The following is a 27389-nucleotide window of genomic DNA, read 5'->3' on the forward strand; positions in this document are numbered from 1 at the left end:
GCACCCACATCCGCCCCATAGCCAGCTTCCTGTTCTGTGCCTTGTTAAGGCCACTGAGCTTTTCCCACTCATTGTAGCCCTTCTGGGCACACTGAGGTAGATGCTGCTGCAGGTGTTACTGCATAAAACGTCTTTGCTTGCAAAGGAGGGCAGTCAGCCTTGGAGAAGATAAGCACCCATGCTGGGCTGAGTGAGAGAGAGAGACAAGTTCAGATCTCATACTTACCCATAAAGAAATTGTCTCTGCACGGATTCAAGACTAAGTGCATGGGAAAAGTTCAGCAGACCCCGAGGCTTAGGGGATTTCAATATAGGACAATCTATTGTATTTTTTTTTTTTTTTCGAAATAGGGTCTCGCTCTATTACCCAGGCTGGAGTGCAGTGGTGCAATCTCAGCTCACTGCAGCCTTGACCTCCTGGGCTCAAGGGATTCTCCTGCCTCCACCTGCTGGGTAGCTGTGACTATAGGCTCGCATCACCATGCCCAGCTCATTTTGTGTTTTTTGAAGAGAGGGGGCTTCACCATGTTGTCCAGGCTGGTCTTGAACTCCTGGGCTCAAGGGATCCATCCCCCTTGGCTTCCTGGAGTGCTGGGGTTACTGGTGTGAGTGCGCCTGGCTTAGGACAATCAATTATTTTAAATGGAAGCAGTGGGCAGCTGAGGTTGGAAAGGTCATGGAGGGCCTCACTTGACTGGAAGTAGCCTGTGTCCTGCAGGCAGGTAAGGGTTTGTAGTGGCTGAGAGTAGGATAAAGAAATAGTAGATGCAGAGGTGTGGAGACAGGGAGGAGTGAGCCTGTGGGAAGGACAGCAGTCAGCCCCCCGTTCCTCTGGCGGGGGATAGAGAAGGTACGGTGAGAGAAAGCTGTTTGGACCTGCCCGCTGGGAGTCCTGTGTTGGCCAGCCAGGGGTGCTCTCACAACACACCACAGGCGGGGGAAGCCTACACAGCAGCAGGGTATTTCACACAGTTCTGGAAGCTGTAAGGTGTCTGCAGGTGCAGCTTCTCCCGAAGGCTTTGCTGGCATGCTGATGGCCGCCCTCTCGCCCTTTCCTCCTTATGTGTCTGCATCCAAACCTCTTCCTGAAAAGACACCAGTCAGAGTGGAGCAGGGCCCACCCTCATGGCCTCATTTTAGTGTCATTGTCTCTCTAAAGGTCCTGTGTCGGCCTGGCACTGTGGCTCATGTCTGTAATGCCAGCACTTTGGGAGACCGAGGCAGGCAGCTCACCTGAGGTTAGGAGTTTGAGACCAGCCTGGCCAGTGTGGTGAAACCCCATCTCTACTGAAAATACAAACGTCAGCCGGGCATGGAGGGGGACACCTGTAATCCCCCCCTACTCAGGAGGCTGAGGCAGGAGAATCGGTTGAACCCAGGAGAGGGAGAATTGCAGTGAGACGAGATTGTGCCATTGCACTCCAGCCTGGGTGACAAAAGCGAGATTCCATCTCAAAAGTAAAAAATAAAATAAAATAAAATAAAGGTCCTTTGTCTAAATTCTAAGGTGCTGTGGTGATGGCTGGAACATATGAACTTTGAGGGGAACATGGTTCAGTCCATAACAGGTCTTGGATAGCAACGTAGAGAGAGATTTGGGCGGAGTTGGCTGTGTGAGAATAACTCATCTCGGGCTCTGGATTCCAGGGGTTTCGACATGAAGTCATCCACTGAGCATGGGGCTCTGTGTGGGTTCCTGCATATTTCCCCACCAGAGTACTTATGCAAAATGTGTCTTGTATGTGATGATGAAGAAGTGGATGTGGATGGTGATGATGGTTGCACAGCAGTATGAATGTACTTAGTATGACCAAGCCATCCACTTAAAAATGGTATAAGTGGGCTGGGCACGGTGGCCCACGCCTGTAATCCCAGCACTTTGGGAGGCTGAGGCAGATGGATCACCTTAGGTTGGGGGTTCGAGACCAGCCTGACTAACATGGAGAAACCCTGTCTCTACTAAAATACAAAATTAGCTGGGGCTGATGGCTCATGCCTGTAATCCCAGCTACTTGGGAGGCTGAGGCAGGAGAATTGCTTGAATCTGGGAGGTGGAGGTTGCAGTGAGCCGAGATTACACCGTTGCACTCCAACCTGGGCAACAAGAGCGAAACTTTATCTTACAAAAAAAAAAAAAAGTATAAATGGTAAATGTTATATCATGTCTGTTTTTCCACCACCAAAACCATGTGGATGGAAGCATTGACTCTTTCTGAATGCAGAGCACGGGATCAGCTGGCGCTCGGCACTGGCCCCACACTCTGATCGAAGCCTTGCGTCCTGCTCTCACCTCATTGTGCCTTGATGAATTTTCCATTTGGTCAAGAAGGGCCTCTGTGACTCGCTTGAGTCCTGCGTGAGTCCCCACCAGTTCTTTATCACTCAAACAACAATTCCCAGTGGGACTGTTTTAGAGTCACCGGCGGGGAAGGAGGAAGATATTTTCATTGCCGAGTATCAGTGTGCATATCGCACAAGCTCCCCCAAATTTTCCTTTGAACACAGGAGGTATTTATAAAGTCCTCTTGCACCTTTAAGGTTTAATGACTTTGGATATACACTTGTTAGAAGCAAGCTTGTTAAAATTGTTGTTTGCTAATCAGAATCACATTCTTTGGGGAAACTTAGGGCAGGGAGCACGAATGCAATTTAGGAAATCATTCAGCAGCAACTGGAGAATGTTCTCAACGAGTTAGAAAATTGGATTGAACAATATGCTATGAAAGATGGCGGTTGTGTTGAAGCTTAGAAATGTGAAGTGTTTTGTATTAAAAGTGAATGAATTACACTTCCCTTTGCCATTAACAGTTTTACTTTAATCATGAATATCTATCGAGGGTTGTGAAGAGTTGTGTTTTACATGATATGTTGCAAACATGAAGTGGATTTTATCACATACAAAAAGTGAGGGGCACTTAGATGAAGGGATGCTAATCTGATCTGCTGCCTGCTGTAGGTGTGGTTGTATTCTAGAAAGCCTCAAAGTCTCAGACTCCTGCCTCTTTGAGTCTCCTAATCAGATCTCCCAAACCGTGGCCTGCCTAGTCGTCTTAGTCCATTCAGGCCGCTGATTCAAAATAACATAAACTAGATACTCCACATAAACAACAGAAAATTGTTTCTGCGCTTCTGGAGGCCAAGATCCCAGATCAAGGCACTAGCAGTTTTGGTGTCTGGAGAGGGTTCCCGCTCTAGTTCATAGATGGCTGTCTTCTCACTGTGTCCTCAGGTGGTGGAAGGGGTCTGGCAGCTTCCCTGGGCTGGCCCCTTTTACTAATACCATTCATTTTGGCAGACTCTCATGAAATAGGCCTCACCCCCTAATACCATTACATTGGTGATTAGGGTTCAGTAGGAATTCAGGGAGGGCCAGTAACATGCAGGCACAGCACTAGTTCACCCCCCTGTTTCAGTTCCTCCTGGGACTCCCCTACTTTTAAGCTACATTCTAAGTCCTCGAATGGCAAATGGCCCTTTGCCGTCCACCCCATTCACCTTTCCAGCCCTTGCCCAGGCAAGCCCGGTCCTCCAGCCATGCAGACTGGAGGGACTCCTGGAAGGAGGCGTGACTTTCTCAGGTCTGCCTGTCTGTAAGGGCATTGTTCCTGCTGGGATAGTATACCTGGGCAAAAGAGAAAAATGAAAGACAGAGATCTTACCTCCTGCTTTTCTCTTCTGCTCTGCATTGGCCATGACGCTTTCTCGGTCTGCCCACAACCCTCAGTGCTGCTCTTGATCCACCTTTGTGTCCTTCCCCAGCCCTTGCACTAGACTGTGAATGCACAAAGGCGCCTTTGCACAGTGCGTTGGTGCCCCAGGACCATTGCACCTGCTGTATCTGCCAGGAATGCCTCCCCCAGATGTTCTCGTGACTCACACATCACCTTGCAGAGAGGGCTTTCCTGGCCACTCCCTCTAAAGTACAACCTTCGCCTGGCTGTCTCTTCATGGCTTATATTACTAACCGATAGTATATTTTCTATGTTTGTGTATTGAGTGTCTCCTATATGATGCAGGGTGTTGTCCGTTTGCTGGACCAGTAGATGTATTCTCTGCACTTAGAGTAGTCCTTGGTACGTCATAAGTGCTCAGCAAATGTGTCTTGACCAAATGAATGAAGGTAGTGACTGTATCTGTGCCTTCCTCCTTCCCTTTCTTTCTCCCTCCCTCCCTCCTTCCCTCTCTTCCTTTCTTTCTTTCTTTCTTCCTCCCTCCCTTCCTTCTTAACAGAGTTTTGCTCTGTTACCCAGGCTGGAATGCAATGGCACGATCACAGCCCACTGCAACTTCTACCTCCTGGGCTCAAGTGATCCTTCCAGGTAGCTGGGACTACAACTGCACACCACCACATCCAGCTAAGTTTCATGTTTTTTGTAGAGATGGGGTCTCTCTATGTTGCTCAGACTGGCCTTGGACTCCTGGGCCCAAAAGGTCCTCCTGCCTTGGCCTCCCAAAGTACTGGGATTAGAGGTGTGAGCCACTGCACCCAGCCGACTGTATCTTTCTCATCTGTGTCACCTCCAACATTGTATATGTCAGCCCCCCTTTTTTTTTTTTTTTTGAGACAGAGTCTCACTCTGTCACCCAGGCTGGAGTGCAGTGGCATGATCTCAGATCACTGCAGGCTGTCTTCTCACTGTGTTCAAGTGAGAACTCCTGGGTTCAAGTGATTCTTGTGCCTTAGCCACTCGAGTAGCTGGGATTACAGGCATGCACCACCACATTCAGCTAATTTTTGTATTTTTAGTAGAGACAGTGTTTCACCATGTTGACCAGGCTGGTCTTGAACTCCTGGCCTCAAGCGATCCATCTGCCTCAGCCTCCCAAAGTGCTGGAATTATAGGCATCAGCCCGTGTCCTGGCCTCAGTCTTTATATGGGATAAGAGTTAAATAGCTTGTTGCTAAATCAATCGCTTATTATTTGTTTGTTTTATGACATGACTGGAAGATTTTTACTTTTAAAAATTTGGAAAGTATTTTTTGAGGTTTGCATAAGAAGAATAATTTAGAAAAAATTTCAAGCCATCAATTACAATGCTAGTGTAATCATTTATATTATCTCATCTACAATGGAAGATGTTAGGACGAAAACATTTTGAAACCTTTGAGGTGGCTGTAACTGGATGGATATAGCACCCCATCAGATTTGATTGTTAATATCTCCGTTTACATATGTATGTAAAGGGATTAATGGCAGGCAATTTGAAATAAAGGGAAACAGTTTCATTAAAAGCTTTAGGTACTAAACCTTGAAGAGGGACATACCAGGTTGAGAAACATAGGTTTCAAATAAGCCAAACCTAAGACATGTGAAAGGGGAAAAATTAGCCGAACTAAGATATGTGAAAGGGGAAAAATTAATCCCTTTGGATGTCAAGGATGAAGTGTTAGTTTCCGTATCTGCAGTCTGGAGTTGTGGTTCTGATCACAGCCTCTGTTTCTAAAATACTCGCTTCTGACTTCTCAGTCCTGAATTTCTAGAAGTAAATGGCTGCATGTGGGTTAAAGGGAAGATTGGAGAACCGGGCTAATACTTATTAAGCATGAGTTATGTTCTGGGCCATTGTTACAGTTTAATGCTTTTATTTATTTACTTATTCATTCATTTTTTTTTTCCTTTTTGAGACAGGGTGTCACTCTGTCAACCAGGCTAGAGTACAGTGGCCTGATCACAGCTCACTGCAGCCTCAACCTACTGGGCTCAAGTGATCTTCCCACCTTAGCCTCCCTTGTAACTGGGACTACAGGTGTGCGCCACCACACCCGGCTAATTTTTTTTTTTTTTTTTTTTTTTTTGTATTTTTTTTGTAGCAATGGGATTTCACCATATTGCTCAGTCTGGTCTTGATCTCCTAAACTAAAGCTATCTACCTTCCTTGGCCTCCTGAAGTTCAGGGTTTGCAGGCGTAAGCCACTGTGCCTAGCCCGTGCTTTTATTTCTTAGAATGTGTTTATGAGTTCAATGAGGTTAGGTAACTCACCAACATTGTCAGGCCAGTAAGAGGTAGAGCAGGAATTTGAACTCCAGACTCTGTTTCTCCAGAACTCTGGCTCTGACCCACCTTAGCAGGTTGTGTCATTGCCGTGTTGCAGATGATTGCTCTATGCAAGGACTTGGGAACAAAGCAGGGATGGTAGGAGCCCTGCCTGTGGTCCTCAGGCTCCATACGGGGCTACTCCGCTACTCGGAGACACTGCAGACCCTTGTGGGATGGAGGCTGGACAGAGCTCCGAGGGGTCTACGTTTACAATGTAGGAGAACTTTGAGGGGGTACTGCAGAAAACAAACCAACCCCAGAAAACTTCGCAGTTGAATATGAGGTGGGTCTTATCTTTTGAGCCACATGGTTTGGACTGTTTGGATTCTGTTCTTTCACTTTCTTATTTGGACTGTTTAGGACTAATGAGAGAAGTTTTGCGTCCTGGATGAAGCCAGGAATACCGAGGAGAGTCACACGTCACTAGCATTTGTTTTCCTATCTAGTATTATTTGGGAAGAAGAGTCTGGAAAATGCACTGTGGCAAAGGTTACCAAGAATCTAAGCCTTTGGGTTGGGGGTGTTAATATGTATATTATAAATTATCACTTAAGAAACTATCTAAGAAAAATGCCACATCATTGGCTGGGCGCGGTGGTTCACGCCTGTAATCCCAGCACTTTGGGAGGCCGAGGTGCGCGGATTGCCTGAGGTCAGGAGTTTGCGACCAGCCTGGGCAACACGGTAAAACCCCGTCTCTACTAAAGGACAGAAAATTAGCTGGGCACGGTGGTATGCGCCTGTAGTCCCAGCTACTTGGGAGGTTGAGGCAGGAAAATTGCTTGAACCCGGGAGGCAGAGGTTGCAGTGAGCTGAGATCGTGCCACTGCACTCCAGCCTGGGTGACAGAGCCAGACTCCATCCCCCACCCCCCCAAAAAAGGAAAGAAAAATGCCACATTGTTACATGACCTCGATCTTTCTTTCTCCCCTGCAATTCTACACAGCAGTAAAATAATTAGTGTTTTAGTTAAGTCAGGTTTTTGAATCTCCATGTTCAATCGTTTTTCATCATGGAGTATGTAACTGTTACACTAAGTTTTAGGAAAAAAAAAATTACACTCATTGCCTCCTTCCCAGACTACTTTTCAGGATTTCTTCACAGCAAGGTTCTGAGGACCCAGCAGGTTGTATTGGTTTATATTTGTGTTTAGTTTGCGTTTAACCTCCAGATCTTTGACTTCTATGCTGTCTTTGTCTGACTATGGTTTCTAAATGAATGTTTTTCAATGTGGAACACCCCATTCATGTGTTTTTTTCACCCTGTGCCTTTTACATTTATAGGTGTATTTGTCAAACTTTGCATGAGAAGATCACAATTTTAGTGACGCATCAGTTGCAGTACCTCAAAGCTGCAAGTCAGATTCTGATATTGAAAGATGTAAGTAGTTTCTAGAGGTCTCCCGAACTTGCACTCAGGTGTGTTGAATCCCATTCTTCTTGTACCTTTTCCTTTCATGTACCTTTCTTGTACCTTTTCATGTACCTTTCTTCTCAGAGCTGGGATTCATGTTTTTGAGTATTAACTCAAAAGACTTGTAGAAATGTCACTATTACATGCCAAACCTTATTACTGTAAAGTATATAAAATTGCTACCTCACGGTTACTACATTTTTAAAGATAGTGATGTTATTTTAACTTAGAATTTTTTGTTTACTTCTTCCATGATTTAATTCAAAGTATATTATTTGGAAATTACAGATACTAAGACCTGTTTGCCTGATTTTCATGCATAGTTTGCCTAAAGATCCTCTTCTGTGAATAGCAGAAATGGCTGAGCGTGGTGGCTCACGCTTGTAATTCCAGCACTTGGGGAGGCTGAGGCAGGTGGATCACCTGAGGTCAGGAGTTCGAGACCAGCCTGTCCAACATGGTGAAACCCCATCTCTACTAAAAATACAAAAATTAGTTGGGGGCATGGTGGCTCATGCCTGTAGTCCCATCTGCTGGGAAGACTGAGGAAGAGAATCACTTGAACCTGGGAGGTGGAGGTTGTAGTGAGCCAAGATCACTCCATTGCACTCCAACCTGGGCGACAGAGTGAGACTCTGTCTCAAAATAAATAAATAAAATAAAATAATAATAGCAGAAACACAGCTAGATAACAGAGCAGCCCCTAATTACAGCACCCACGTTCCTGGAATAGCGAGTGGCTAGTGTCACTGCACGGGAATTTTTGAGTGCCTGATTGTGTGAGAGCCAGTATAAATGTAAGTAAGACAACGTGCTTACCATTGTCAGGCTGCCATTCTTCCTGGAGATAGATGCAAGGAAGAAGATGGAGGGGTGAGGTTGCCTTGCTGGGACTTGAGTGATGTGAAGGTGCTGACCATGCAGTCACCTGGGGCGGGCCATTTGAGGCTGGGGACTGGCAGTGGGGTCCTAAAGCTGGAAGTTACCTGGTGTGTTTATAGGAACATCAAGGGGAGCAGCATGGCTGGAGCGGAGCAAGCCAAGGAGAGCCTAGAGGAAAGTGGGCTCAGAGCAGTGGTCATCAGCCCTAGAATTAGGACAGAGGCTACTGGACATGGTTTGATCTGTGATTTTAAGATATCCTAACTGGGCATGGTGGCTCACGCCTGTAGTCCCAGCACTTTGGGAGGCCGAGGCGGGTGGATGATCTGAGGTCAGGAGTTCCAGACCAGCCTAGCCAACATGGAGAAACCCTATCTCTACTAAAAATACAAAATTAGCTGGGCGTGGTGGCGCCTGCCTGTGATCCCAGCTACTTGGGAGGCTGAAGCAGGAGAATCACTTGAACCTGGGAAGTGGAGGTTGTGGTGAGCCGAGATCACGCTGTTGAACTCCATTCTGGGCACCAAGAGTGAAACTCCATCTCAAAAAAAAAAAAAAAAAAAAAAAATCCCCTTTGTTGTTTGCCGGAGGAGCTACAGCAGAAGTAACTTGAAGTCTTAGTAGTTCACAAGACAGACATAAGGGCTTAGTCTCGTGTATCAGTTTCCTAGGACTGCCAGACCAAAGTACCACACATGTGGCAGCTTAAGACAACAGAAATTTGTTGTCTCACTGTTCTGAGGTTGCAAGGCCAAAATCAAGGTGTCCGCAGGGCCATGCTCTCTCTGAAGGCTCCAGGGGAGAATCCTTCCTCGCCTCTTCCACCTTCTGGGGTTTTGCTGACACTCACTGTTGATCCTTGGCTGGCAGGCAGCCCTTCAGTCTCTGCCTCTGTTGTCACATGGCATTGTCGCTTTGTCTATCTGGCTTTCTTCCTATAAGGACATCAGTCATTGGACCTGGGGCCCACCCTACTCCAGCTTGTCTTGATTGCATCTGCAAAGATTCTGTTTCAAAAAAGGCCACATTTACAGGAAACAAGATTTAGGACTTGAACATGTCTTTTTAGGGGGTCACCATTCAACCCATGAGAGCTAGCATGGCCGGCCTCAGCACCCCGGTCCTTAACCCTTGTCTGTTCCAGGCTGTGGTCGAATCCCTCATTGTAGGTCTGAAATCCCCTTAGTGTCTTCCAATGTTTTAATGTTTCTCTTCCCACAATTTCTTCATTAAATGATGGAAATAATAAAAATGAGTGTTAATTATATTTCATAAGATCTGTGTGCACCATTCTTCGAGGGAGATAAATTTCACAAATGGGGCATATGATGATAGCAGAGCCCTTACAAGTCTTCCTGTGTGTGTAAGCCCCTCGTTGCTGCTTCAAGAACAGTGAGGAATCTGTCTGCTGAAGTCCTAGCAAGTGAATTCTCACCCGTAAGAGGATTATCGAAGGCAGCACTGCTGTCTCTTCAGAAGCAGTTCCGTGTGCCGGCTCTTTCCCACTCCACCAGGGATAGGGAGCCCACGTTCCTCAAACTTAAAAAACAACTCATTTCTTATGCAGAGGGCTGAGACTAGTGTGGCAAAACTTGAATGCTGGTACATTAGAATAAAATCTGTGGGTAGTAGAATAACCTTTCTCCAAACAACCATTGTCCAGGTGCGGTGGCTCATGCCTGTAATCCCAGCAATTCTGGAGGTGGAGGTGGCCAGGGGTGGGGAATCACTTGAGGTCAGGGGTTCAAGACCAGCCTGGCCATGATGGTAAAAACCTGTCTGTACCAAAAATACAAAAAAATTAACTGGACGTGGTGGTGCGTGCCTGTGATCCCAGCTGCTCAGGAACCTGAGGCAGAAGAATCATTTGAACCCAGGAGATGAAGGTTGCAGTGAGCCAAGATCATGTCGTTGCACTCCAGCCTGAGCAACAGAGTGAGACCCTGCCCCCTACACACACACATACACACACAGTTTTTCCACTGGTGGGCAGTCAGGATAAATGTGCATCCATTCTTGCTGTCCACCCAGTCGCCACCCTAACAGCAGACAGAGCATGGTTGCCCCTCAGAACCCACTCTGCATTGCTCATCAGTACTTGGCGTCTGAAGAAAATTGCTATCTCAGTACCAGTGGGAGTTTCCTTGTGTGTCTTCTAGATGCTGTGTGAAAAGTGGCCATTTCATCAAGCTAGGTATGTCATTCACCTCCTATGCAGAAGACACAATGTATCATGCAGCATTTTGAATTCTCCAGTTATCAAACGGATCCACAGAGTCCAAGGTGTCATTGGATTTTCCTCAGTGGACCCACCTGTTGGGGGGTGGGAGGAGTGGAGTAGCAGGGAAGGTCCTGGCCACCTTCCCCACCTGACTTGCCTTAGCCAGGAGCTGCTCTCCTTTAAATTTGTATGCTGGGAGTTTGCCGAACATTTTGTTGGCTGCTGTTTGAGGAAATCAGTTGGGTCTCGTTTCATGGGGTACACAAACAGTGAAGGTATTTGTACATGATTTCTATGGCTTTGTAAGGAGAGAAAACTGTACAGGGAGGCGTCCCATGGAATATCGAATTTTCAGTTAGGAACTCCCTGAATCTGTGGGGCAGTTTTTTTTTTTTTTTTTTTTTTTTTTTTAAGCTTTAAATTTATTTTTGAGATGGAGTTTTTCTCTTGTCGCCCAGGCTGCTCACTCTCTGCTCACTGCAACCTCTGCCTACTGGGTTCAAGAGATTCTCCTGCCTCAGTCTCCTGAGTAGCTGGGATTACAGGTGCCCAGCTAATTTTTTTTGTATTTTTAGTAGAGGTGGGGTTTCATCATGTTGGCCAGACTGGTCTTGAACTCCTGACCTCAGGTGATCCACCCACCTTGGCCTTCCAAACTGCTGGTATTACAGTTGTGAGCCACCATACCTGGCCTGTGGGGCAATTTTAGAGTAAAGACCCTGAGGGTGCAGCTTATGGGGTCTGTGTCCAAGGCTGGTTCCCGCACACCTTGTTCGAGCAGGGCACATGGCCCATGGCCAGTGGAGGCTTGTGGGGTGCTTCCTACTTAGGCAGATATGCCTGTTCCTACCTCCCTATCAGTGTTCGGTTTCTTTCCTGGAATATCCTTCTCAATGTACTCATTCCTTCAATTCTTATTGCATAAAGCTTGTCTCAGTTTTCATGTTCTGTAACAAGACTCCCAATACGGTCACCAACATCTATGTGACAATGATCACCATTTGCAACGCACTATTACCCATTTAAAAAATATTCCCCAGCACCTAACACGGGCTTTGGCTGAGCACAGAGCACTCAGTTGTGTATCAAGTTGAATTGTATTAGATTTGTCAACTAGGATTCCAGACCCAAGCATAATCATAACTTAAGGTCAGTTACCTTTTCTACATTAGAATTAGATTATGTTAACATTATCACCTGCAAATGTATCTCTCTGAAATTCTTTATTTTTATTTTAGGGTAAAATGGTACAGAAGGGTACTTACACGGAGTTTCTGAAATCTGGGCTAGATTTTGGCTCCCTTTTAAAGAAGGACAACGAGGAAGTTGAACAGCTTCCAGTTCCAGAAACTCCCACACTGAGGCATCGTACCTTCTCAGAGTCTTCGGTTTGGTCTCAACAGTCTTCTAGACCCTCCTTGAAAGATGGTGCTCTGGAGAACCAAGATGTGAGTTCAACTCCTGTTAGGACATGGCCTGGTTTTGTTGACTCTTAATGGCCTCATGGATCTTTGGTCTACTCCTTTCAAAGCATCATCCTTTGTCCCAAAGTAGATTCTGTGGTTCTAAGGCCTTGTTCGTGATATTGGCAGATTAAAACAGAACCAAGGCAAATAACCCTGGTTGGAGTTACCCTTTGCGTGTAGGCTGGGGAATGTCGTGGAGATGAGTGCTGGGTGTGTATGCTGGTGCAAGTCCCAAGCTGTATGTGACTCACACTGATACTGCAACTCTTTAATTTACTTTAGCGAAATCCTGCTCTGTCTGGTGGCCCCTACTTCTCTTTGCATCCAGAGGCATAATTTGAAGACCCTCTTAGAAAAAGTCAAGCTGTTGGCCACACTAGATTAGCCGCTTTTCCTATATGTTGAAATGTTTTGACGTTGCAGGTGGATGATGGAGGTATTTTGCCCTTTTGTCAGATGGTTTATGTTATGCAGAAGTAGCACATGCAGTGACCCAACAGTGCCTGACACACAGCAGCCCATCTTCCTTCTTTTTTAAAACTTTTTTAAAAAAATTATTATACTTTAAGTTCTGGGGTACATGTGCAGAACGTTCAGGTTTGTTACACAGGTATACACGTGCCATGGTGGTTTGTGGCATCCATCCCTCCATCATTAACATTAGGTATTTCTCCTAATGTTATCCCTCCCCAATCCCCCGACCCCCTGTTATCCCTCCCCTATACCTCCCACTTCCCGACGGGCCCCAGTGTGTGATGTTCCCCTCCCTATTTCCCTGTGTTCTCATTGTTCAACACCCATTTATGAGTGAGAACATGCAGTGTTTTGTTTTCTGTTCTTGTGCCGGTTTGCTGAGAGTGATGGTTTCTAGCTTCATCCATGTCCCTGCATCTTCCTTCTTTACCTTTCAAGAGTAGGAGCTGTCTCATATTCGACTTGGCATTCCCAGTGGTCAGCATAGAACTGCTCAGTACGTCCTCAGAATATGTGAATCTCATGCATTCTAAGTCCATGGCCAGTGGAGGCTTGTGGGGTGCTTCCTACTTAGGCAGATATGCCTGTTCCTACCTCCCTATCAGTGTTCGGTTTCTTTCCTGGAATATCCTTCTCAATGTACTCATTCCCTCCAGGCAGAAATGTTCCAGAGCTCACTTAAAAATATATTCCTTGCCGTACAGTCCCTCACTATCCAAATCCAGGAGGCTGAAGGATCCTTGCAGATATTCAGATTAGGCCCTCACATGCCAAATTCTCAGGAGTCAATTTCCGAAACTCAGGAACCGAATAGATTAGGATCATATACTATCCCTTGCTTTCCAAATACAGGTATTGATCGACTTACGACCTATGCAACTTACGACCATTCAACTTCACAACCACAATCGCTAGCCACGACTGCTCCGCGTCTGGCAGCGCAAACGTTGCCCAGCTGGGCGTATGACAGTGTGGACCAGCTTCTGGCAGCACTACCGTCTCCGCGTGCACCATTTCAACTGTACATATAGCCTACTCAACTTACGACCAAATCGTGTTACGACCGTTCCGCGGTCCCGACCGTGGTCGTAAGTCGAGTACTACCTGTGTGGTTACTCAGACTCACTGCTTGACCCCAGTTACTGTATTGAGCTTGAGTTTTGACCCTCTGCTCTTTTATGTTTCCATCTTGAGTGATGCAGTTGAGAGTTCTATGTCTTTTTGTATATGATTTTGGAACAAGTTTCTCCATTTACCCTTGAATTCGGGTGTGCTAGGTAAGTGCTGGACATCCTAATGTCATCCTTCCCAGTAGCCACGCCACAATGTACAAATGATATTTCCTTATCTCTAGTAGAATCCTGAAAATGGGATGGCTGGGTCCAAGGATAAATTCATGTAGCTAGGCGTGGTGGCTCACTCCTATAATCCCAGCAGTTTGGGAAGCCAAGGTGGGCAAATCACCTGAGGTCCGGAGTTCCAGCCCAGCCTGGCTAACATGGTGAAACCCCGTCTCTACTAGAAAAATACAAAAATTAGCCAGGGTGGTGACAGGCACCTGTAATACCAGCTACTCAGAAGGCTAAGGCAGGAGAATCACTTGAACTCAGGAGGCGGAGGTTGCAGTGAGCCAAGATTACACCACTCCACTCCAGCCTGGGCGACACGCACAAAACTTCATCTCAATCAATCTGTCAATAAATGCATGTACAGTTTGGCTAGATATTTCCACGCTCTTCTCCACGGGAGATGGATCATTTTGGACTTCCGCCTGTTTCCCCACAGCTTTGTCCACAGAGTGCATTGTCATCTTTGGATACGGTTTTGTGTACTGTTTTGTCTCTTACCACCTTTTTTCCTTTGCAGACGGAGAATGTCCCAGCTACACTCTCAGAGGAGAACCGTTCTGAAGGAAAAGTTGGTTTTAAGGCCTATAAGAATTACTTCAGAGCTGGTGCTCACTGGATTGTCATCATTTTCCTTGTTCTCTTAAACACTGCAGCTCAGGTAAATAATGACATTTGTTTTGTGCCCTCAAAATGATATTTACAGTATGTATATTTATGCTGTTATGACTGCATCTTGCAGTTCCCTTGGGGTCTGCATTGAAATGTGCTGTCTTTGGGGAACAAAGTGAGGGCTGCCTATTGGTGTTGCATGTCCGCTACAAAGACCTTCTGGGGAAAACAGGGTACCTTTCAATGATTTTAAAATGGAATATGCATTTTCTTGAGCTCTTGATATCTGGGAGTTTGGGCTCGGCACAGGCCTGAGCTGGAAGAACTATGCAAGTTTTCCTCAGGACTTTCTTTCTTTCTTTCTTTTTTCTTTTTTCTTTTTTTTTTTGAGATAGTTTTGCTCTGTTGCCCAGGCTGGAGTGCAGTGGTGTGATCTTGGCTCACTGCAACCTCCATCTCCCAGGTTCAAGCAATTCTCCTGCCTTAGCCTTTTGAGTAGCCAGGATTACAGGCATGTGCCACCGTGCCAGGTTAGGCTAATTTTTGTATTTTTAGTAGAGATGGGGTTTCGCTATGTTGGCCAGGCTGGCCTCGAACTCCTGGCCTTAAGTCGATCTGCCCACCTCAGCCTCCCAAAGTGCTGGGATTACAGGCCTGGGCCACTGCACCCGGCTTTGAGCCTTTCTTTCCGTTGTCCATGTTAGCGATGAAGAGTTTTGAGCTGGTAAATCATGCCAAAGTTTGATTTTTGTCATCATTGTTTCTCTCCTCCTAGGTTGCCTATGTTCTTCAAGATTGGTGGCTTTCGTACTGGTAAGTTATTTCTGGTCTGATGTATGAAATACTAAAAAAAAATCACTAAGAAGACTCAGTTTTCCATAGAGTAGGGGGAGAGGGTGGCTTTCGTTGATCCTTCTCTTCTAATCCTCACTTAGTTTACCCAAAGAAAAATTAGAGTGCTTGCTGGTGGAATGTAACCTGTGGTGGTCTCCACCCATGTCTGATTCTCAGCATCATGTTCACAGACAGTTTCGGGAACTTTAAGTCTTGATTTAAATTGAATTTTTATAAGGTAGGTACACACAGGATTATGTGAGCTGAGAATCATTTTCCAGCATGAAGCATTTCTCCCAAATTGAGGTTCATTTTTTAAAAAATGTGTTTAGATTCCATCGATACCTTAATATTTTTTTTCTCCCCGTGTTCCATAGGGCAAACAAACAAAGTATGCTAAATGACACTCTAAATGGAGGAGGAAATGTAACTGAGAAGCTAGATCTTAACTGGTACTTAGGAATTTATTCAGGTAAAGTTTAATCATTTGGTCTATTATATGAGAGGCTGAGGTGCTTACAATGAGCCTGTGTGAGTAACTAGGGCTTCCAGGAGTAATTCAGTAATGTCTTAACAGATTAGGAGTCTCAGTCGTATTTACTCTGTGAATTAATTAGAATAATTATTTTAAAAATCACCTAGAAGAAAGAGGTTGAATGAAGACTCTTAATTTGCTCTGTACTGGATTTTGAAAGTTAAACCAGGATTGAGCATTCAGAAAATCAGCCACTGGAAATATGTGGCTATTGTCTATTCTAATAGGTTGCTTTAGCTAAATCTTATATCATTATACGGATGGGCAGGGGGATTAGAAACGGATCCCCACCCTGTGGTTCGGATTGTTCCAATTCTGTCTAAATAAACCCTGGCTTTTATTGAACTTGGATGAAATCCTCTGGCAGCAAGGCCCCCAAAATAAAAGCATTATTCCCTCCCAGGTATGCAAAGCTCCCTTCAGCACTGCTCATCTCTTGGGCTTCACTAATTACTTAAGAGGGAAGCTGAGCAGGGAAAAATCCAGTGTCTGGGAATTAGGACGCCTTCTATTTCTTACCTTGAGATCACAATGTTATCGCGTCCCCAACTGTGTGATTAATTTAACATTTGGCTTGCCAGACTAATATTAACGCCGTACTCTGTTTTCACAAGAGTGCTTAGAAAGTATGTGGCATTACATAGTGTTTCAAGGAAATCCGCATCTAAAATTTTAAATATTTCCACAGGAAATGCTCATATAAGCTTTCCTCAGAGATAGAATGAGTTGTCTTTGTAAGAACCTACTCAGTGAAATTTGGTATTGATTTCATCGATTACTTGCTAATAAATCTAAATCCATTAGGTGTTTACCTTCCAAATTGGCAGACTCTGTGAAAACTAAAGGAAGAAGGAAATCGGTTCTATTATATGTTCGTGTAGGATGGGAGGCTACAGATAATGCCTGCTGATGGAGTTAGGAATTTGAGCTGCTTTCAGAGGTTAAATAACAGTGACATGTCATCTGAAAGGGAAATATTTGTCATAGAAGTAACCCCCACTGTACTGAGCATTGTGAGTTAAGAGATGTTAGGAAAGCTCTTTTAATTTCTGTGTGAATAATGGATACTCATTCATGTCTCAATAAAAATGTATAATTTATTTGATTCATTTAAAAATGTCTTCTGTCTATGTAAAACATGTAGTGGGGGATTGGTTGCTTGTTTAGATTAATTATCTTATGTTAAAATATGATTTGTGTTTTCTTGCAATTCAATTATTCAGGAGGTTTTCCACATGCAACTTAATATGGTATTTTTAAATTCTTTAAAGCTACTTGGGCATTTTCTACAAGGAAAAGGTAAATCATTTCTCCTATTCCTTGTTAATATCACCTGTTGGTATCAAAACATACCACCTTTTTTAGATTACGGGACATAATGTAAATAATAAGATTTGGAATATGGAGAAGATCAGCTACATTTCATGATTATTTGTCTTACTTCTGAGTTGTTAATAGAACTTGCAATTGAATTAGGAAAGCCTAGAATGAAATTGTATTATACACCTGATTTTTCTTTTCTGGGCAGTTTCTATTCAGTGAGAGAAAAATAAACTATTTTAATTCGTCTTTGTCAATGCATTTTGTAAATATGTTATACTTTTATAGAATCCAGATGCTTTAGGAATAAAATAAGTAATATTTTTATAAACTACCCGACTTGCTTTAGCACTGTTGAAGAAAATGCAGAGATATGCTGTGTTCTCTAAGTGGTATTTCTTTATTTCAGGTTTAACTGTAGCTACCGTTCTTTTTGGCATAGCAAGATCTCTATTGGTATTCTACGTCCTTGTTAATTCTTCACAAACTTTGCACAACAAAATGTTTGAGTCAATTCTGAAAGCTCCGGTATTATTCTTTGATAGAAATCCAATAGGTAAGTCTGACACCAAGTTCTCAGTAAATATGTCTTGTTAACAACACATTTAGGATCTGATTACATTTCCGTCTTTGAAAATGGAAGGCATGCTTGGAAGAAAATCACTATGCATGTTGATTAATTTTCTACAAGAAGCTTCACTGATACTATTCTACTACCAGAGAAAATCTGAAAATGGGGGGGCATACAATCTTTTATTCCAATTTATATGTGTGTGGAAAAATAAATGTTCACTTTGCAGAATGCTTTAGGAATCCATTTGCTGTGAGGCAAGCAAAGCATCCTGCATTCCCTGTAAATATGTTTAAATGTAGCTGAATAGTTGCTAAAACATTGGCCTTGTTTACGTAGTGTTAGGTAATGCCATTTATTCGGAAGGATCTTTGTAAGCAGAGATGCTGTGACAGGCTGTGCTCTGAGACAGGCTGTGCATTTCTCTCTTTCATTGGGAAACCCGTTCATTTCTGGAACCACAGGGTTTTTGTACATACCCTGACTGTGAGGTTTCCCTGTAAGGTAATACGTGGTTAATTAAAAGCCAAGATTGGTAAAATGTAAACTCGCCTTCAAGAAAAGTTTCTGACTCTGTAGTTTTAAAGTACACTTTTGGTTCTATCATAGAGACTTGGTTGAACCTGCCATGTAGATCTTCTGTAGCTCGTTTCCTGGGTATACCCAAGTATGCTCAGTAGTTTCCAAGTAGTTGATGCCTCTGCACTACGGGCTTTTGACCTGTGTTGCTTCTGAGGCCAGCCTCCCGGACGGGTTCCTATGGAGACTTAGTTGTGCCTGTACACCCTGGTCAGTTGAGTGAACTTGTGGGGAGGCCTGAGTGACATTGTTTCTGCAATGGGAGGTGTCCTCGTAGAAGCAAGGAGGTGTCCTGGAGAGAAAACAGGCATAGCTTTGGCCTGGCCATTGACTACCTCTGTGATTTAGAGTAGGCCAAAGCAGATAGATGCTATTACACAGGCAAATCTCCAAGCAAATGTAGTTCAAAGTGTGGACTCAAGCTAACTGCCTGGGTTCAGTCTTGGTGCTAGTTACTAATTGTTATAGCTGGTTATAGTTACATTCACATTCATGTCCTAGTTACCGAATTTTTCTGTCACAGTTTTCTTATCTGTAAAATAGGGATACTATGCATATCCACCAAATTGAAATCTTATGAGAATTAAGCATGTTAATACATTCCTAGTACACGAAACAGTGTCTAGCTACATGGTCATTGCCTAACGAATGTCAGTGATGGTGAAGCCATGGTATCTCGGAACGGAATCACCTTAACTGTGGGATGGAAATTACTCCTACCCTTTCTGTTTTACATGAGTTTTGTGAAGATTAAAGAAGACTGTTCTAGAAAGCATCTTGTGTAGATTTATTTAACAAATACTTTTCAGTCCAAGCACCATGCAATGTGCAAGGATTTGTAAACAGCAGGGGCCACACAAATAGCAGCCTGATTACAGCTGTTATTAGAAAATCACCGGAGGACCTCTGCAGCATTACAGCTGTAACGTCACGCCACTTTGCCAGTTAATTTGAAACTACAGTCATAACTTTTGGAGCATTAAGTAGGACTGCATTTCTGTTATCACGGGCCTCGGAATGCTCATGACTACCGTTAACCAGTCTCTCCATGTTCGAGACCTGTGGACTTCTCCTCATGCTGATATATTTGTTATTCAGGGATTTGGGACCCAGTCTAAATCTTGGAGGTCACTAATCTTCCAGTGGGACACGAGTGTTTATCTGGCTTCTTCTTCCTGTATCTATTAGCACGACTTTATTTCTTCAACAAAATAGAAGCCCAAATAAGTACCCCAAAGAGAGGCCTAGTTTGTCTAAAACGTTTAGAGATCATGAATTATTTACTTTTTTTTAGTGGTAGATTTTGAAAAAATTGTACTGAAAAATTAAAAGCTTTTTAATGGTAGAATTAAAATTTTCATTTGGATAAAATTTTTGCACCTTTTACAATGGTGAAGGATACACAAAAGCTGTGAATTATGCCTCAGAATTCATATTACTGATTGTACGTTAATGGTTTTACATATATATATTTAAATTATTTATTCAGAGATAGAGTTTCACTCCTTTGGCTAGACTGAAGTGCAGTGGCATGATCACGGCTCACTGTAGCCTTGACTTCCTGGGCTCAAGTGACCCTCCTACCTCAGTCTCCCAAGTAGTTGGGAACCACAGGCCTGTGCCACCATGCCCAGCTAATTTTTAAAATTTATTTTATTATATTTTGAAGAAATGGGGTCTCACTATGTTGCCCAGGCTGGTCATGAGCTCCTGTGCTCAAGGGACCTTCCTGCCTCTCAGCCTCCCCAAGTGCTGGCAGATTACAGGCGTGAGTGACTGGACCCAGCAGCTTTATAATATAAATAAAGCTTTCCCTCTAGGCTAGTGAGGTAGGCATGCTCAATTTTTTAGCACTCTTAAATCTATATGTTAAATGCGTATACGTATCTGGCATACTGTTGTGCCCCATAAATTGCAGAGTGTTCTTTGAGTAGGGTAGAGAGACTGGTAAGCATGTCTAAATAGTTAGTTATTGAAAACAAGCTCTTAGAAGAGCCCCAGTGGAGTTTCCCATGAGCTCAGCATCCTGACAGTCTCCCAGATTTTAGGTAACTTAGGGAACAGGGAGGACCTCTGCCTCATGTAGCTTCCAGTAAGCTCACCTTGGGATGGCCACTGGCACAGAAACTCTAGGCGACTCACACCAGGGGTCTGGCTGGACATCCCCCAGATCCCTGTCTCCGGTGCCCTTGTGCTGGAATATTCTCAGTGACTTTGATCTGCAGCATCTAAGTGTCTTCTCCATTATTTCATGGCTGCTCCCACCCCAGCTATGCCGTCCCCTCATCATGCTTCCGCCCAGATCCTCATCCGTGCGACCGGGCAGAATGAATGGGCGACCTTTCTGCTGACTCGGAGAACCAAACCATCTGGAAGGGTTCCCTTGGCTGCCCAAGTTCACTTATTTGGATTTAGGGAAAAGAGGAAGGTAACCCTGGAAGGTGCATGTTTCTTCTCGGTAGTGAAGGTTCTGTTTCTAAGGCGGTCACACTTCCCCAAAGTCCAAGACGCTAAGCTCCTCTCCATTTCGCACCCACCTATGGTTGCTTGAAATTTATCTTAGTTTGTTTATATAATACAATACCTTTTTATCTACTGGCCTTTCATTAACCTGATCAATCTTAAGCTAGCAGGATAAAATGGGAGCCAAACCAGTGTGCTGCCTTAGAATGACAAGAGCCAGTTTTCTTCCTTTTTCTTTTTCTTTCTTCCTTTTTTTTTCTTTTTGACACAGAGTCTGGCTCTCTTGCCCAGTCTGGAGTGCAGTGGCATGATCTCAGCTCACCGCAATGTCCACTTCCCTGGAACAAGCAATTCTCATGCCTCAGTCTCCTGAGTATCTGATATTACAGGTGTCCCCTACCATAACCAGCTAATATTTTGTATTTTTAGTAGAGATGAAGTTTTATCTTCTACTGGTACTGAGATAGCAACATTCCCTGAAAGCCTAGTACTGACGAGCAATGCAGAGTAGGGTCTGAGGGGCAACCATGCTCTGTCTGCTGTTGGGAGGGGGCTGGGCCCATCGCCAGAATGGACACACATTCACCCAGGGTGCCCACCAGTGGACAAATGATTGTGTGTGTGTGTGTGTGTGTGTGTGTGTGTGTGTGGTAGAGTCTCACTCTGTCATCCAGGTTGGAGTGCAGTGGTGCAGTCTCAGTTCACTGCAACCTCCGGCTCCCAGGTTCAAGTGATTATATTGTCTCAGCCTCCCAAGTAGCTGGGATTATAGCATCTGCCACCACACCTGGCTAATTTTTAGTATTTTTAGTAGAGACAGGGTTTCACCATGCTGGCCAGGCTGGTCTCGAACTCCTGACCTCAGGTGATCCACCCATCTTAGCCTCCCAAAGTGCTGGGATTACAGACATGAGCCACTGTGTCCGGCCAAGAGCCAGTTTTCCTTTCTTGTCTTTTTATCCTCCTCTCACCCATTGCTAGTTTTTATTCTTCCCTCCTTTGATGCAGGTTGGTAATGGGATCATGTGAGTCTGGCAAGAAGCCTCACGTTTTCAGCTGCCCCCAGATACCTCCTGCATATTTTGATTCTGACCTGAGATGAATAGAGCGTTTCAGATATTTTCTGACGCTGTTCACTGCATCTACCTCTTCCTAGTCAAAGTTTTCTTGTGTGTCTTAGCCCTGTTTTCATTCCATTCCAATCATAGTAAATGGGTAACACAAATTCTAGATCAAGAGTAAGTCTTCAGAAATTAAGAGAGGATTTTTATTTTAAATGTAGATCCTGTTTTCCCGGCATGGGCAGAATTCATTTTGCTTTTGATATCCAGCACAAGAGGGCAGCATGATCTGCAGTATTTCCGTGATATAATGTAAGAATACCTCATTGCAAAACCTGATTTTTAAATTAAAGCTTTCTTGGAAATTCTAGTTTTATAGCTTGGGTCTTTGTATTTTGATATGTGTTAATATGAAATTTGAAAAGTGATTTTGTGGTGTATTATGTTTGAAACGTGAAAGTGTTTGTGGAAGACATGTACCCGATGTTGTCCTGGAATACCTAGCATTTCACACAGGGTTTTTTGGAATTCCTAATTACACCTTCTTGACTAGTAACTGGAATAGGCAGACGCTGACATCTTGACTGGTTGGATATATTTTAATTCCTGAAGCATACATTATGATTTGCTTGTATGATGTTTCTGTTTGTAAGCATGAGTTTGCAGAGAAAGATAACTACACAGTTAGTTCCTTTAGTTTTCTTCTGTGCCAACAGAGTTAGCAGAGACTTTTTATTCTTACTAGGTCTCTACAATTTCACCCTTTGTTTTAGAGAAACGATGAGAGGTTTGTTGTCCTGTTTTCTCATGCCTAATTGTGGTGACATAACATTTAGCTAAGTATACTGATCCTAATGGGTGCCAGATAAATGTTTGTTTACTTGCTTTCAATTAGTTAATTTGGTTTTAAGAAACCAAGTCACTGGTGTCGGTAGATGTGTTTCTTTACTCTCTCAGGGAAGTATTAAGTTAATATTGGGTTATAGCCAGTATGTTTCACACAACTGGTTTTTTTCCAGTATGTGCAGGGCGAGTATGTATGTGTATGTATATTTATGTTCATTTGTGCCTTCAACAGTGTAACAAAAAAAGCAGATTGATACGATTCTTTTTTCTTTATAGATTAAGGTAAATGAGTGCTAAAACACTAGAAAAAAAGAAACATTAACTTCTTTCCATGTTTCTTTTTTCATCCAGTAGAAGGTGCTTGTGGTCACTGAGGTGCAGAATGTGAATGCTAGTTCTAGATTTTAAGACAGGCATATTCTCCTATCTTCCCTAATCAAAAATCTAGGGTTCCCCCAGTGATTCAGATTCCCAGCTTTTAGTGGGGTGTGGTAATGCGTGCTTATAATCCTAGAAGCTTGAGAGGCTGAGTCAGGAGGATCATTTGAGCCTGGGAGGTCAAGACTGCAGTAAGCTGTGATTGCAACACTGTACTCCAACCTGTCTCAAAAAAAAAAAAAAAAAAAAAAAAGATTCCCACCTTGATTGAATGGGAAATTAGGCAGTTAGGCTCTGTAGATGATTTTATAAATACAAACTATCCTGATTTAGGATATGCATCTGACAGGGATTCGGGGGAAGAAGGTGATAGTGGTTTGAAGTATTGTTTCTCAAACCGGGAAAGGGACTCTGGAATCCAGTGCAAGTTGCTAAATAATTTGTGAAGAACTGAAAAGTGAACTGAAAGCAGCCTCCATGGTGAGCTTTCTATGTGATCAGAAAGACTGTCTGGCAATACTCTATAAAATCAAATGTCCATGTCCAGCCGCCTTGCCAGAAAAAAAGAGTCATCAGTGGAAAAGAAACTTAATTGTAGGGATACCTATTTACCTGTTTGTGAAGTTCAAATGACCACTGGAGTTGGCGCTAAATGTGCATTTTTCACAAGTATAATGTTTCGGCACTGTCAAAATCACCTCTACAATAATAGGCCTGTTAAATTATAGCTCTATAAGCTAGGGGGTAAGATGGCTCTGCCCAGCACACATTAATCTATGCCTGTTCACACAGGTGATTCTGCTGAGCAGGTAGCATGTTGAAACAAGAAATACTGGTCCTAAAACCTCTGATTTATGGTAGGTGTTGTTTTGACACAGCACCATTCAGACAATTTACAAGGCAAGTCTTCGTGCTAAAGTATTTCCTCAGTATCGTCATTCATCACTGGTATAAATATTCAGTAGTGAGGCTTGAAAATTGGTAATATGCCCATTGATGCCAAATCACTTGCTATGTTTCCTTTCAAGTGAGATCTGTTGTGGATATGGTTATAAGAAACTATGATTTTTCTTCCTTGAGAGCAGATGAGCTGTAAGAAATGGAGAATAACAAACATCCTGACAGCTTTCATGTACTCATCTTGCCTATATTGCTTTTAATTCTGGCTTAAGTCCTGCGGGCTTTCCCTCCCACCCCCTTGCTTGATGCGTATTGTAAAGAACATATTTATATGTACATTAGTTAGTTTAAGAGGCTTTTTGTGTTCAAAGGAAGAAGTTAGTCATCATCAGAAAAGCTTTGTTGCAAAACAAAAACACACATTTCCCCTTTCATTTTTTTCTTGTTAATAATAACAAATGCAAGTGACTATAAAGGGAATAACACAAAAGATTGCATCAATCATAATGATTCTCAATAGCCACACAAATATTATTTTTTCAGGTTTGAATGAAACAGCTAATAGTTTGAAGTGGGTGTGGTAATTAAATCCTGTCGGCTTGTCACCAATTAAAAATAATGTTTTTTCACATAACAATGGTTATATGTACTTAGACTCTTATCAGGGGTGATATGAAGTCATATTTTATGGGAGTTGCTCCTTTACTGCTAATAGTATCATAAAAGCCTTTGTTAGGAGTTTAAATAGTTACATAGTTACATATATTTGATTGCTATTGTTATTTTGTCAGTAATCTGTATATAAGCGATTACTGTAGCACTTGTCTACAGCTGGTAAATATTGCATCATTTTGGCGTACATTTTTAATCTAGAATGTTCTGATTCGTGTTTTTTCTCCATAATAAATCATACATGGAAATACTGACAAGTTGGTAACAGAGAAAGCACTGTGTTTGTGGTTATCCAATAAAATGTTTAAAAGATAAAAGATGAGGGAAGCATCTGCTTTGTTCAAAGTGATAATCATGTAATATTTCAGGAAATTATAAGATGATATTTTACTTAATTGTGTTAAATTGTTTTCCTATAGTGTATATCATGTGATACCTGCATGTATTTGTACATGCATGTATCTCTCTTTCTCTCTCTCTCTCTCTCTTTCTTTCTCTTGATACATGTAAATTCTCCGCTTCAGTCTAATGTCTGTGGCTATGGTTTTAATGCCCCCATTAACTGATTTGATACATGTTGTCTTTACCTTTACCTTCAGCTAACTTGGAATCAGCTAACTTAGAACTCAGGACTTCAGAGCATATCCCAGTATTTGCTGTTAATGTGTGCTTAATAACTTGGCATTAGCCTTTGGGATGTGTGATTGTCAAATGTTGTCATTTAAAACTGTCCCCCACTGTTAGATCAACATCATAGCTCTCTGTGACTTTATTGTCAGAAAAGAATCAAAGTACTTTTGTGACCTAGTTCTTAGCTGTTATATAACCATTTCAAGAGAAAATAGAACACTGTTTCTGGAATAACTGAATGGAATATAGACTATACCATTAGCTACTTGCAGTGGCCGATATCAACATGAATAAATATTGATAAGTGGTGTGCGTGGTGGCTCACACCTGTAATGCCAGCATTTTGGGGGGCAGAGGGGGCGGATCACAAGGTCAAGAGATTGAGGCCATCCTGGCCAACATGGTGAAACTCCATCTCTGCTAAAAATACAGAAATTAGCTGGACATGGTGGCACAAGCCTGTAGTCCCAGCTACTCGGGAGGCTGAGGCAGGAGAATCACTTGAACCCTGGAGATAGAGGTTGCAGTGAGCGGAGATCCTGCCACTGCACTACAACCTGATGACAGAGTGAGACTCCATTTCCCGGTCCTCCCAAAAATGATAAGTATATTACAGAGAGCCTAATATGTATAAAGCATAGGTTTTGGACACCAAGTGGAAGTTGTTGGGATTTGCTAGCTTGAAATGCTGTTCTGTTTCACTGTAAGGCCAACTGCTTCCCCTCAAAGATTTGACTTTGAAATTCTCATATGAGAACTCTGATTTTTCATTTATAACTAGTTTTAATTTGAGAGTTTTCCATTTATAACTGGAGTTAAATTTGAGTTTTATATGAGAATTCTGATTTTCACTTATAATCGGAGTTTTCATATTATATTATTTTATTCCTGCCCCCCTTTATTATAAACATGATTATTTATATTGCCATGAAGAAACTGGAAAAAAATTAGAATATTTACAACATTGAGGCTGTGACATTTTGTTTTCTGTAAGGTTTAAAACTTTTTTGCTTTTATCAAATTTTTGACAATAATTGTCAAAATGATAGTTACATTCTAATTTAGGTAATTAGGCATTTATTTATAATTGGAGTTTTCATATGCTATTATTTATAGAATTTTCATTTATAATTAGAATTTTCATATTCTGTGGGGCCGGGCGCGGTGGCTCACGCCTGTAATCCCAGCACTTTGGGAGGCCAAGGCGGGTGGATCACGAGGTCAAGAGATCGAGACCATCCTGGTCAACATGGTGAAACCCCGTCTCTACTAAAAATACAAAAAATTAGCTGGGCATGGTGGTGTGTGCCTGTAATCCCAGCTACTCAGGAGGCTGAGGCAGGAGAATTGCCTGAACCCAGGAGGCGGAGGTTGCGGTGAGCCGAGATCGCACCATTGCACTCCAGCCTGGGTAACAAGAGCGACACTCCGTCTCAAAAAAAAAAAAAAAAAAAGAATTTTCATATTCTGTTATTTTATTCCTGACCCCCTTTATTATAAACATGATTATTTATATTGCCATGAAGAAACTGTAAAAAAAATTAGAATACTTAAACATTGAGGCTGTGATATTTTGTTTTCCGTAAAGTTTAAAACCTTTTTGCTTTTATGAAATTTTCGACGGTATTTATGAAAATGCTAGTTAAGGCCGGGCGCAGTGGCTCTCGCCTGTAATCCCAGCACTTTGGGAGGCCGAGGCGGGCAGATCACCAGGTCAAGAGATTGAGACCGTCCTGGCCAACATGGTGAAACCCTGTCTCTACTAAAAATACAAAAAAAAATTAGCCGGGCACGGTGACATGCGCCTGTTGTCCCAGCTACTCGGGAGGCTGAGGCAGGAGAATTGTTTGAACCCAGGAGGCGGAGATTGCAGCAAGCTGAGGTCATGCCACTGCACACCAGCCTGGTGACAGAGTGAGACTGTGTCTCAAAAAATAAAATAAATAAATAAACAAAAAATAAATAAATAAAAAGAAAATGCTAGTCACATTCTAATTGAGGTAATTATCTATTTACCGCCTGTATCTTGTGTTAGCCTTGCCTTCCTGTCTTCCTGGAGCTTATCTGTTGTTTCCTTGCTAAATCCCCTCACCCCAGGATTGGACACACTATATCTGGTTAGTAAATGTCTGTTGGCTGGACAGAAC

The 27389-nt window shown here is 43.0% G+C and overlaps 1 protein-coding gene across 3 annotated transcripts in view; it reads left to right on the plus strand.

Annotated features, from left to right (window-relative positions):
• ABCC4 (ATP binding cassette subfamily C member 4 (PEL blood group)) overlaps nucleotides 1-27389 on the plus strand; it is a 283152-nt gene that overhangs the window by 124322 nt on the left and 131441 nt on the right. For all 3 annotated transcript variants that reach the window (XM_074387539.1, XM_003928200.3, XM_074387538.1), the window contains 6 exons: nucleotides 7323-7419; nucleotides 11794-12003; nucleotides 14362-14502; nucleotides 15229-15266; nucleotides 15665-15759; nucleotides 17552-17698. In XM_074387539.1, the coding sequence (XP_074243640.1) occupies nucleotides 7323-7419; nucleotides 11794-12003; nucleotides 14362-14502; nucleotides 15229-15266; nucleotides 15665-15759; nucleotides 17552-17698 (728 nt within the window). The remainder of the gene's footprint in view (nucleotides 1-7322; nucleotides 7420-11793; nucleotides 12004-14361; nucleotides 14503-15228; nucleotides 15267-15664; nucleotides 15760-17551; nucleotides 17699-27389) is intronic.

This window comes from Saimiri boliviensis, chromosome 16 (genome assembly GCF_048565385.1).
Source record: "Saimiri boliviensis isolate mSaiBol1 chromosome 16, mSaiBol1.pri, whole genome shotgun sequence".
Classification (NCBI taxonomy): Eukaryota; Metazoa; Chordata; class Mammalia; order Primates; family Cebidae; genus Saimiri; species Saimiri boliviensis.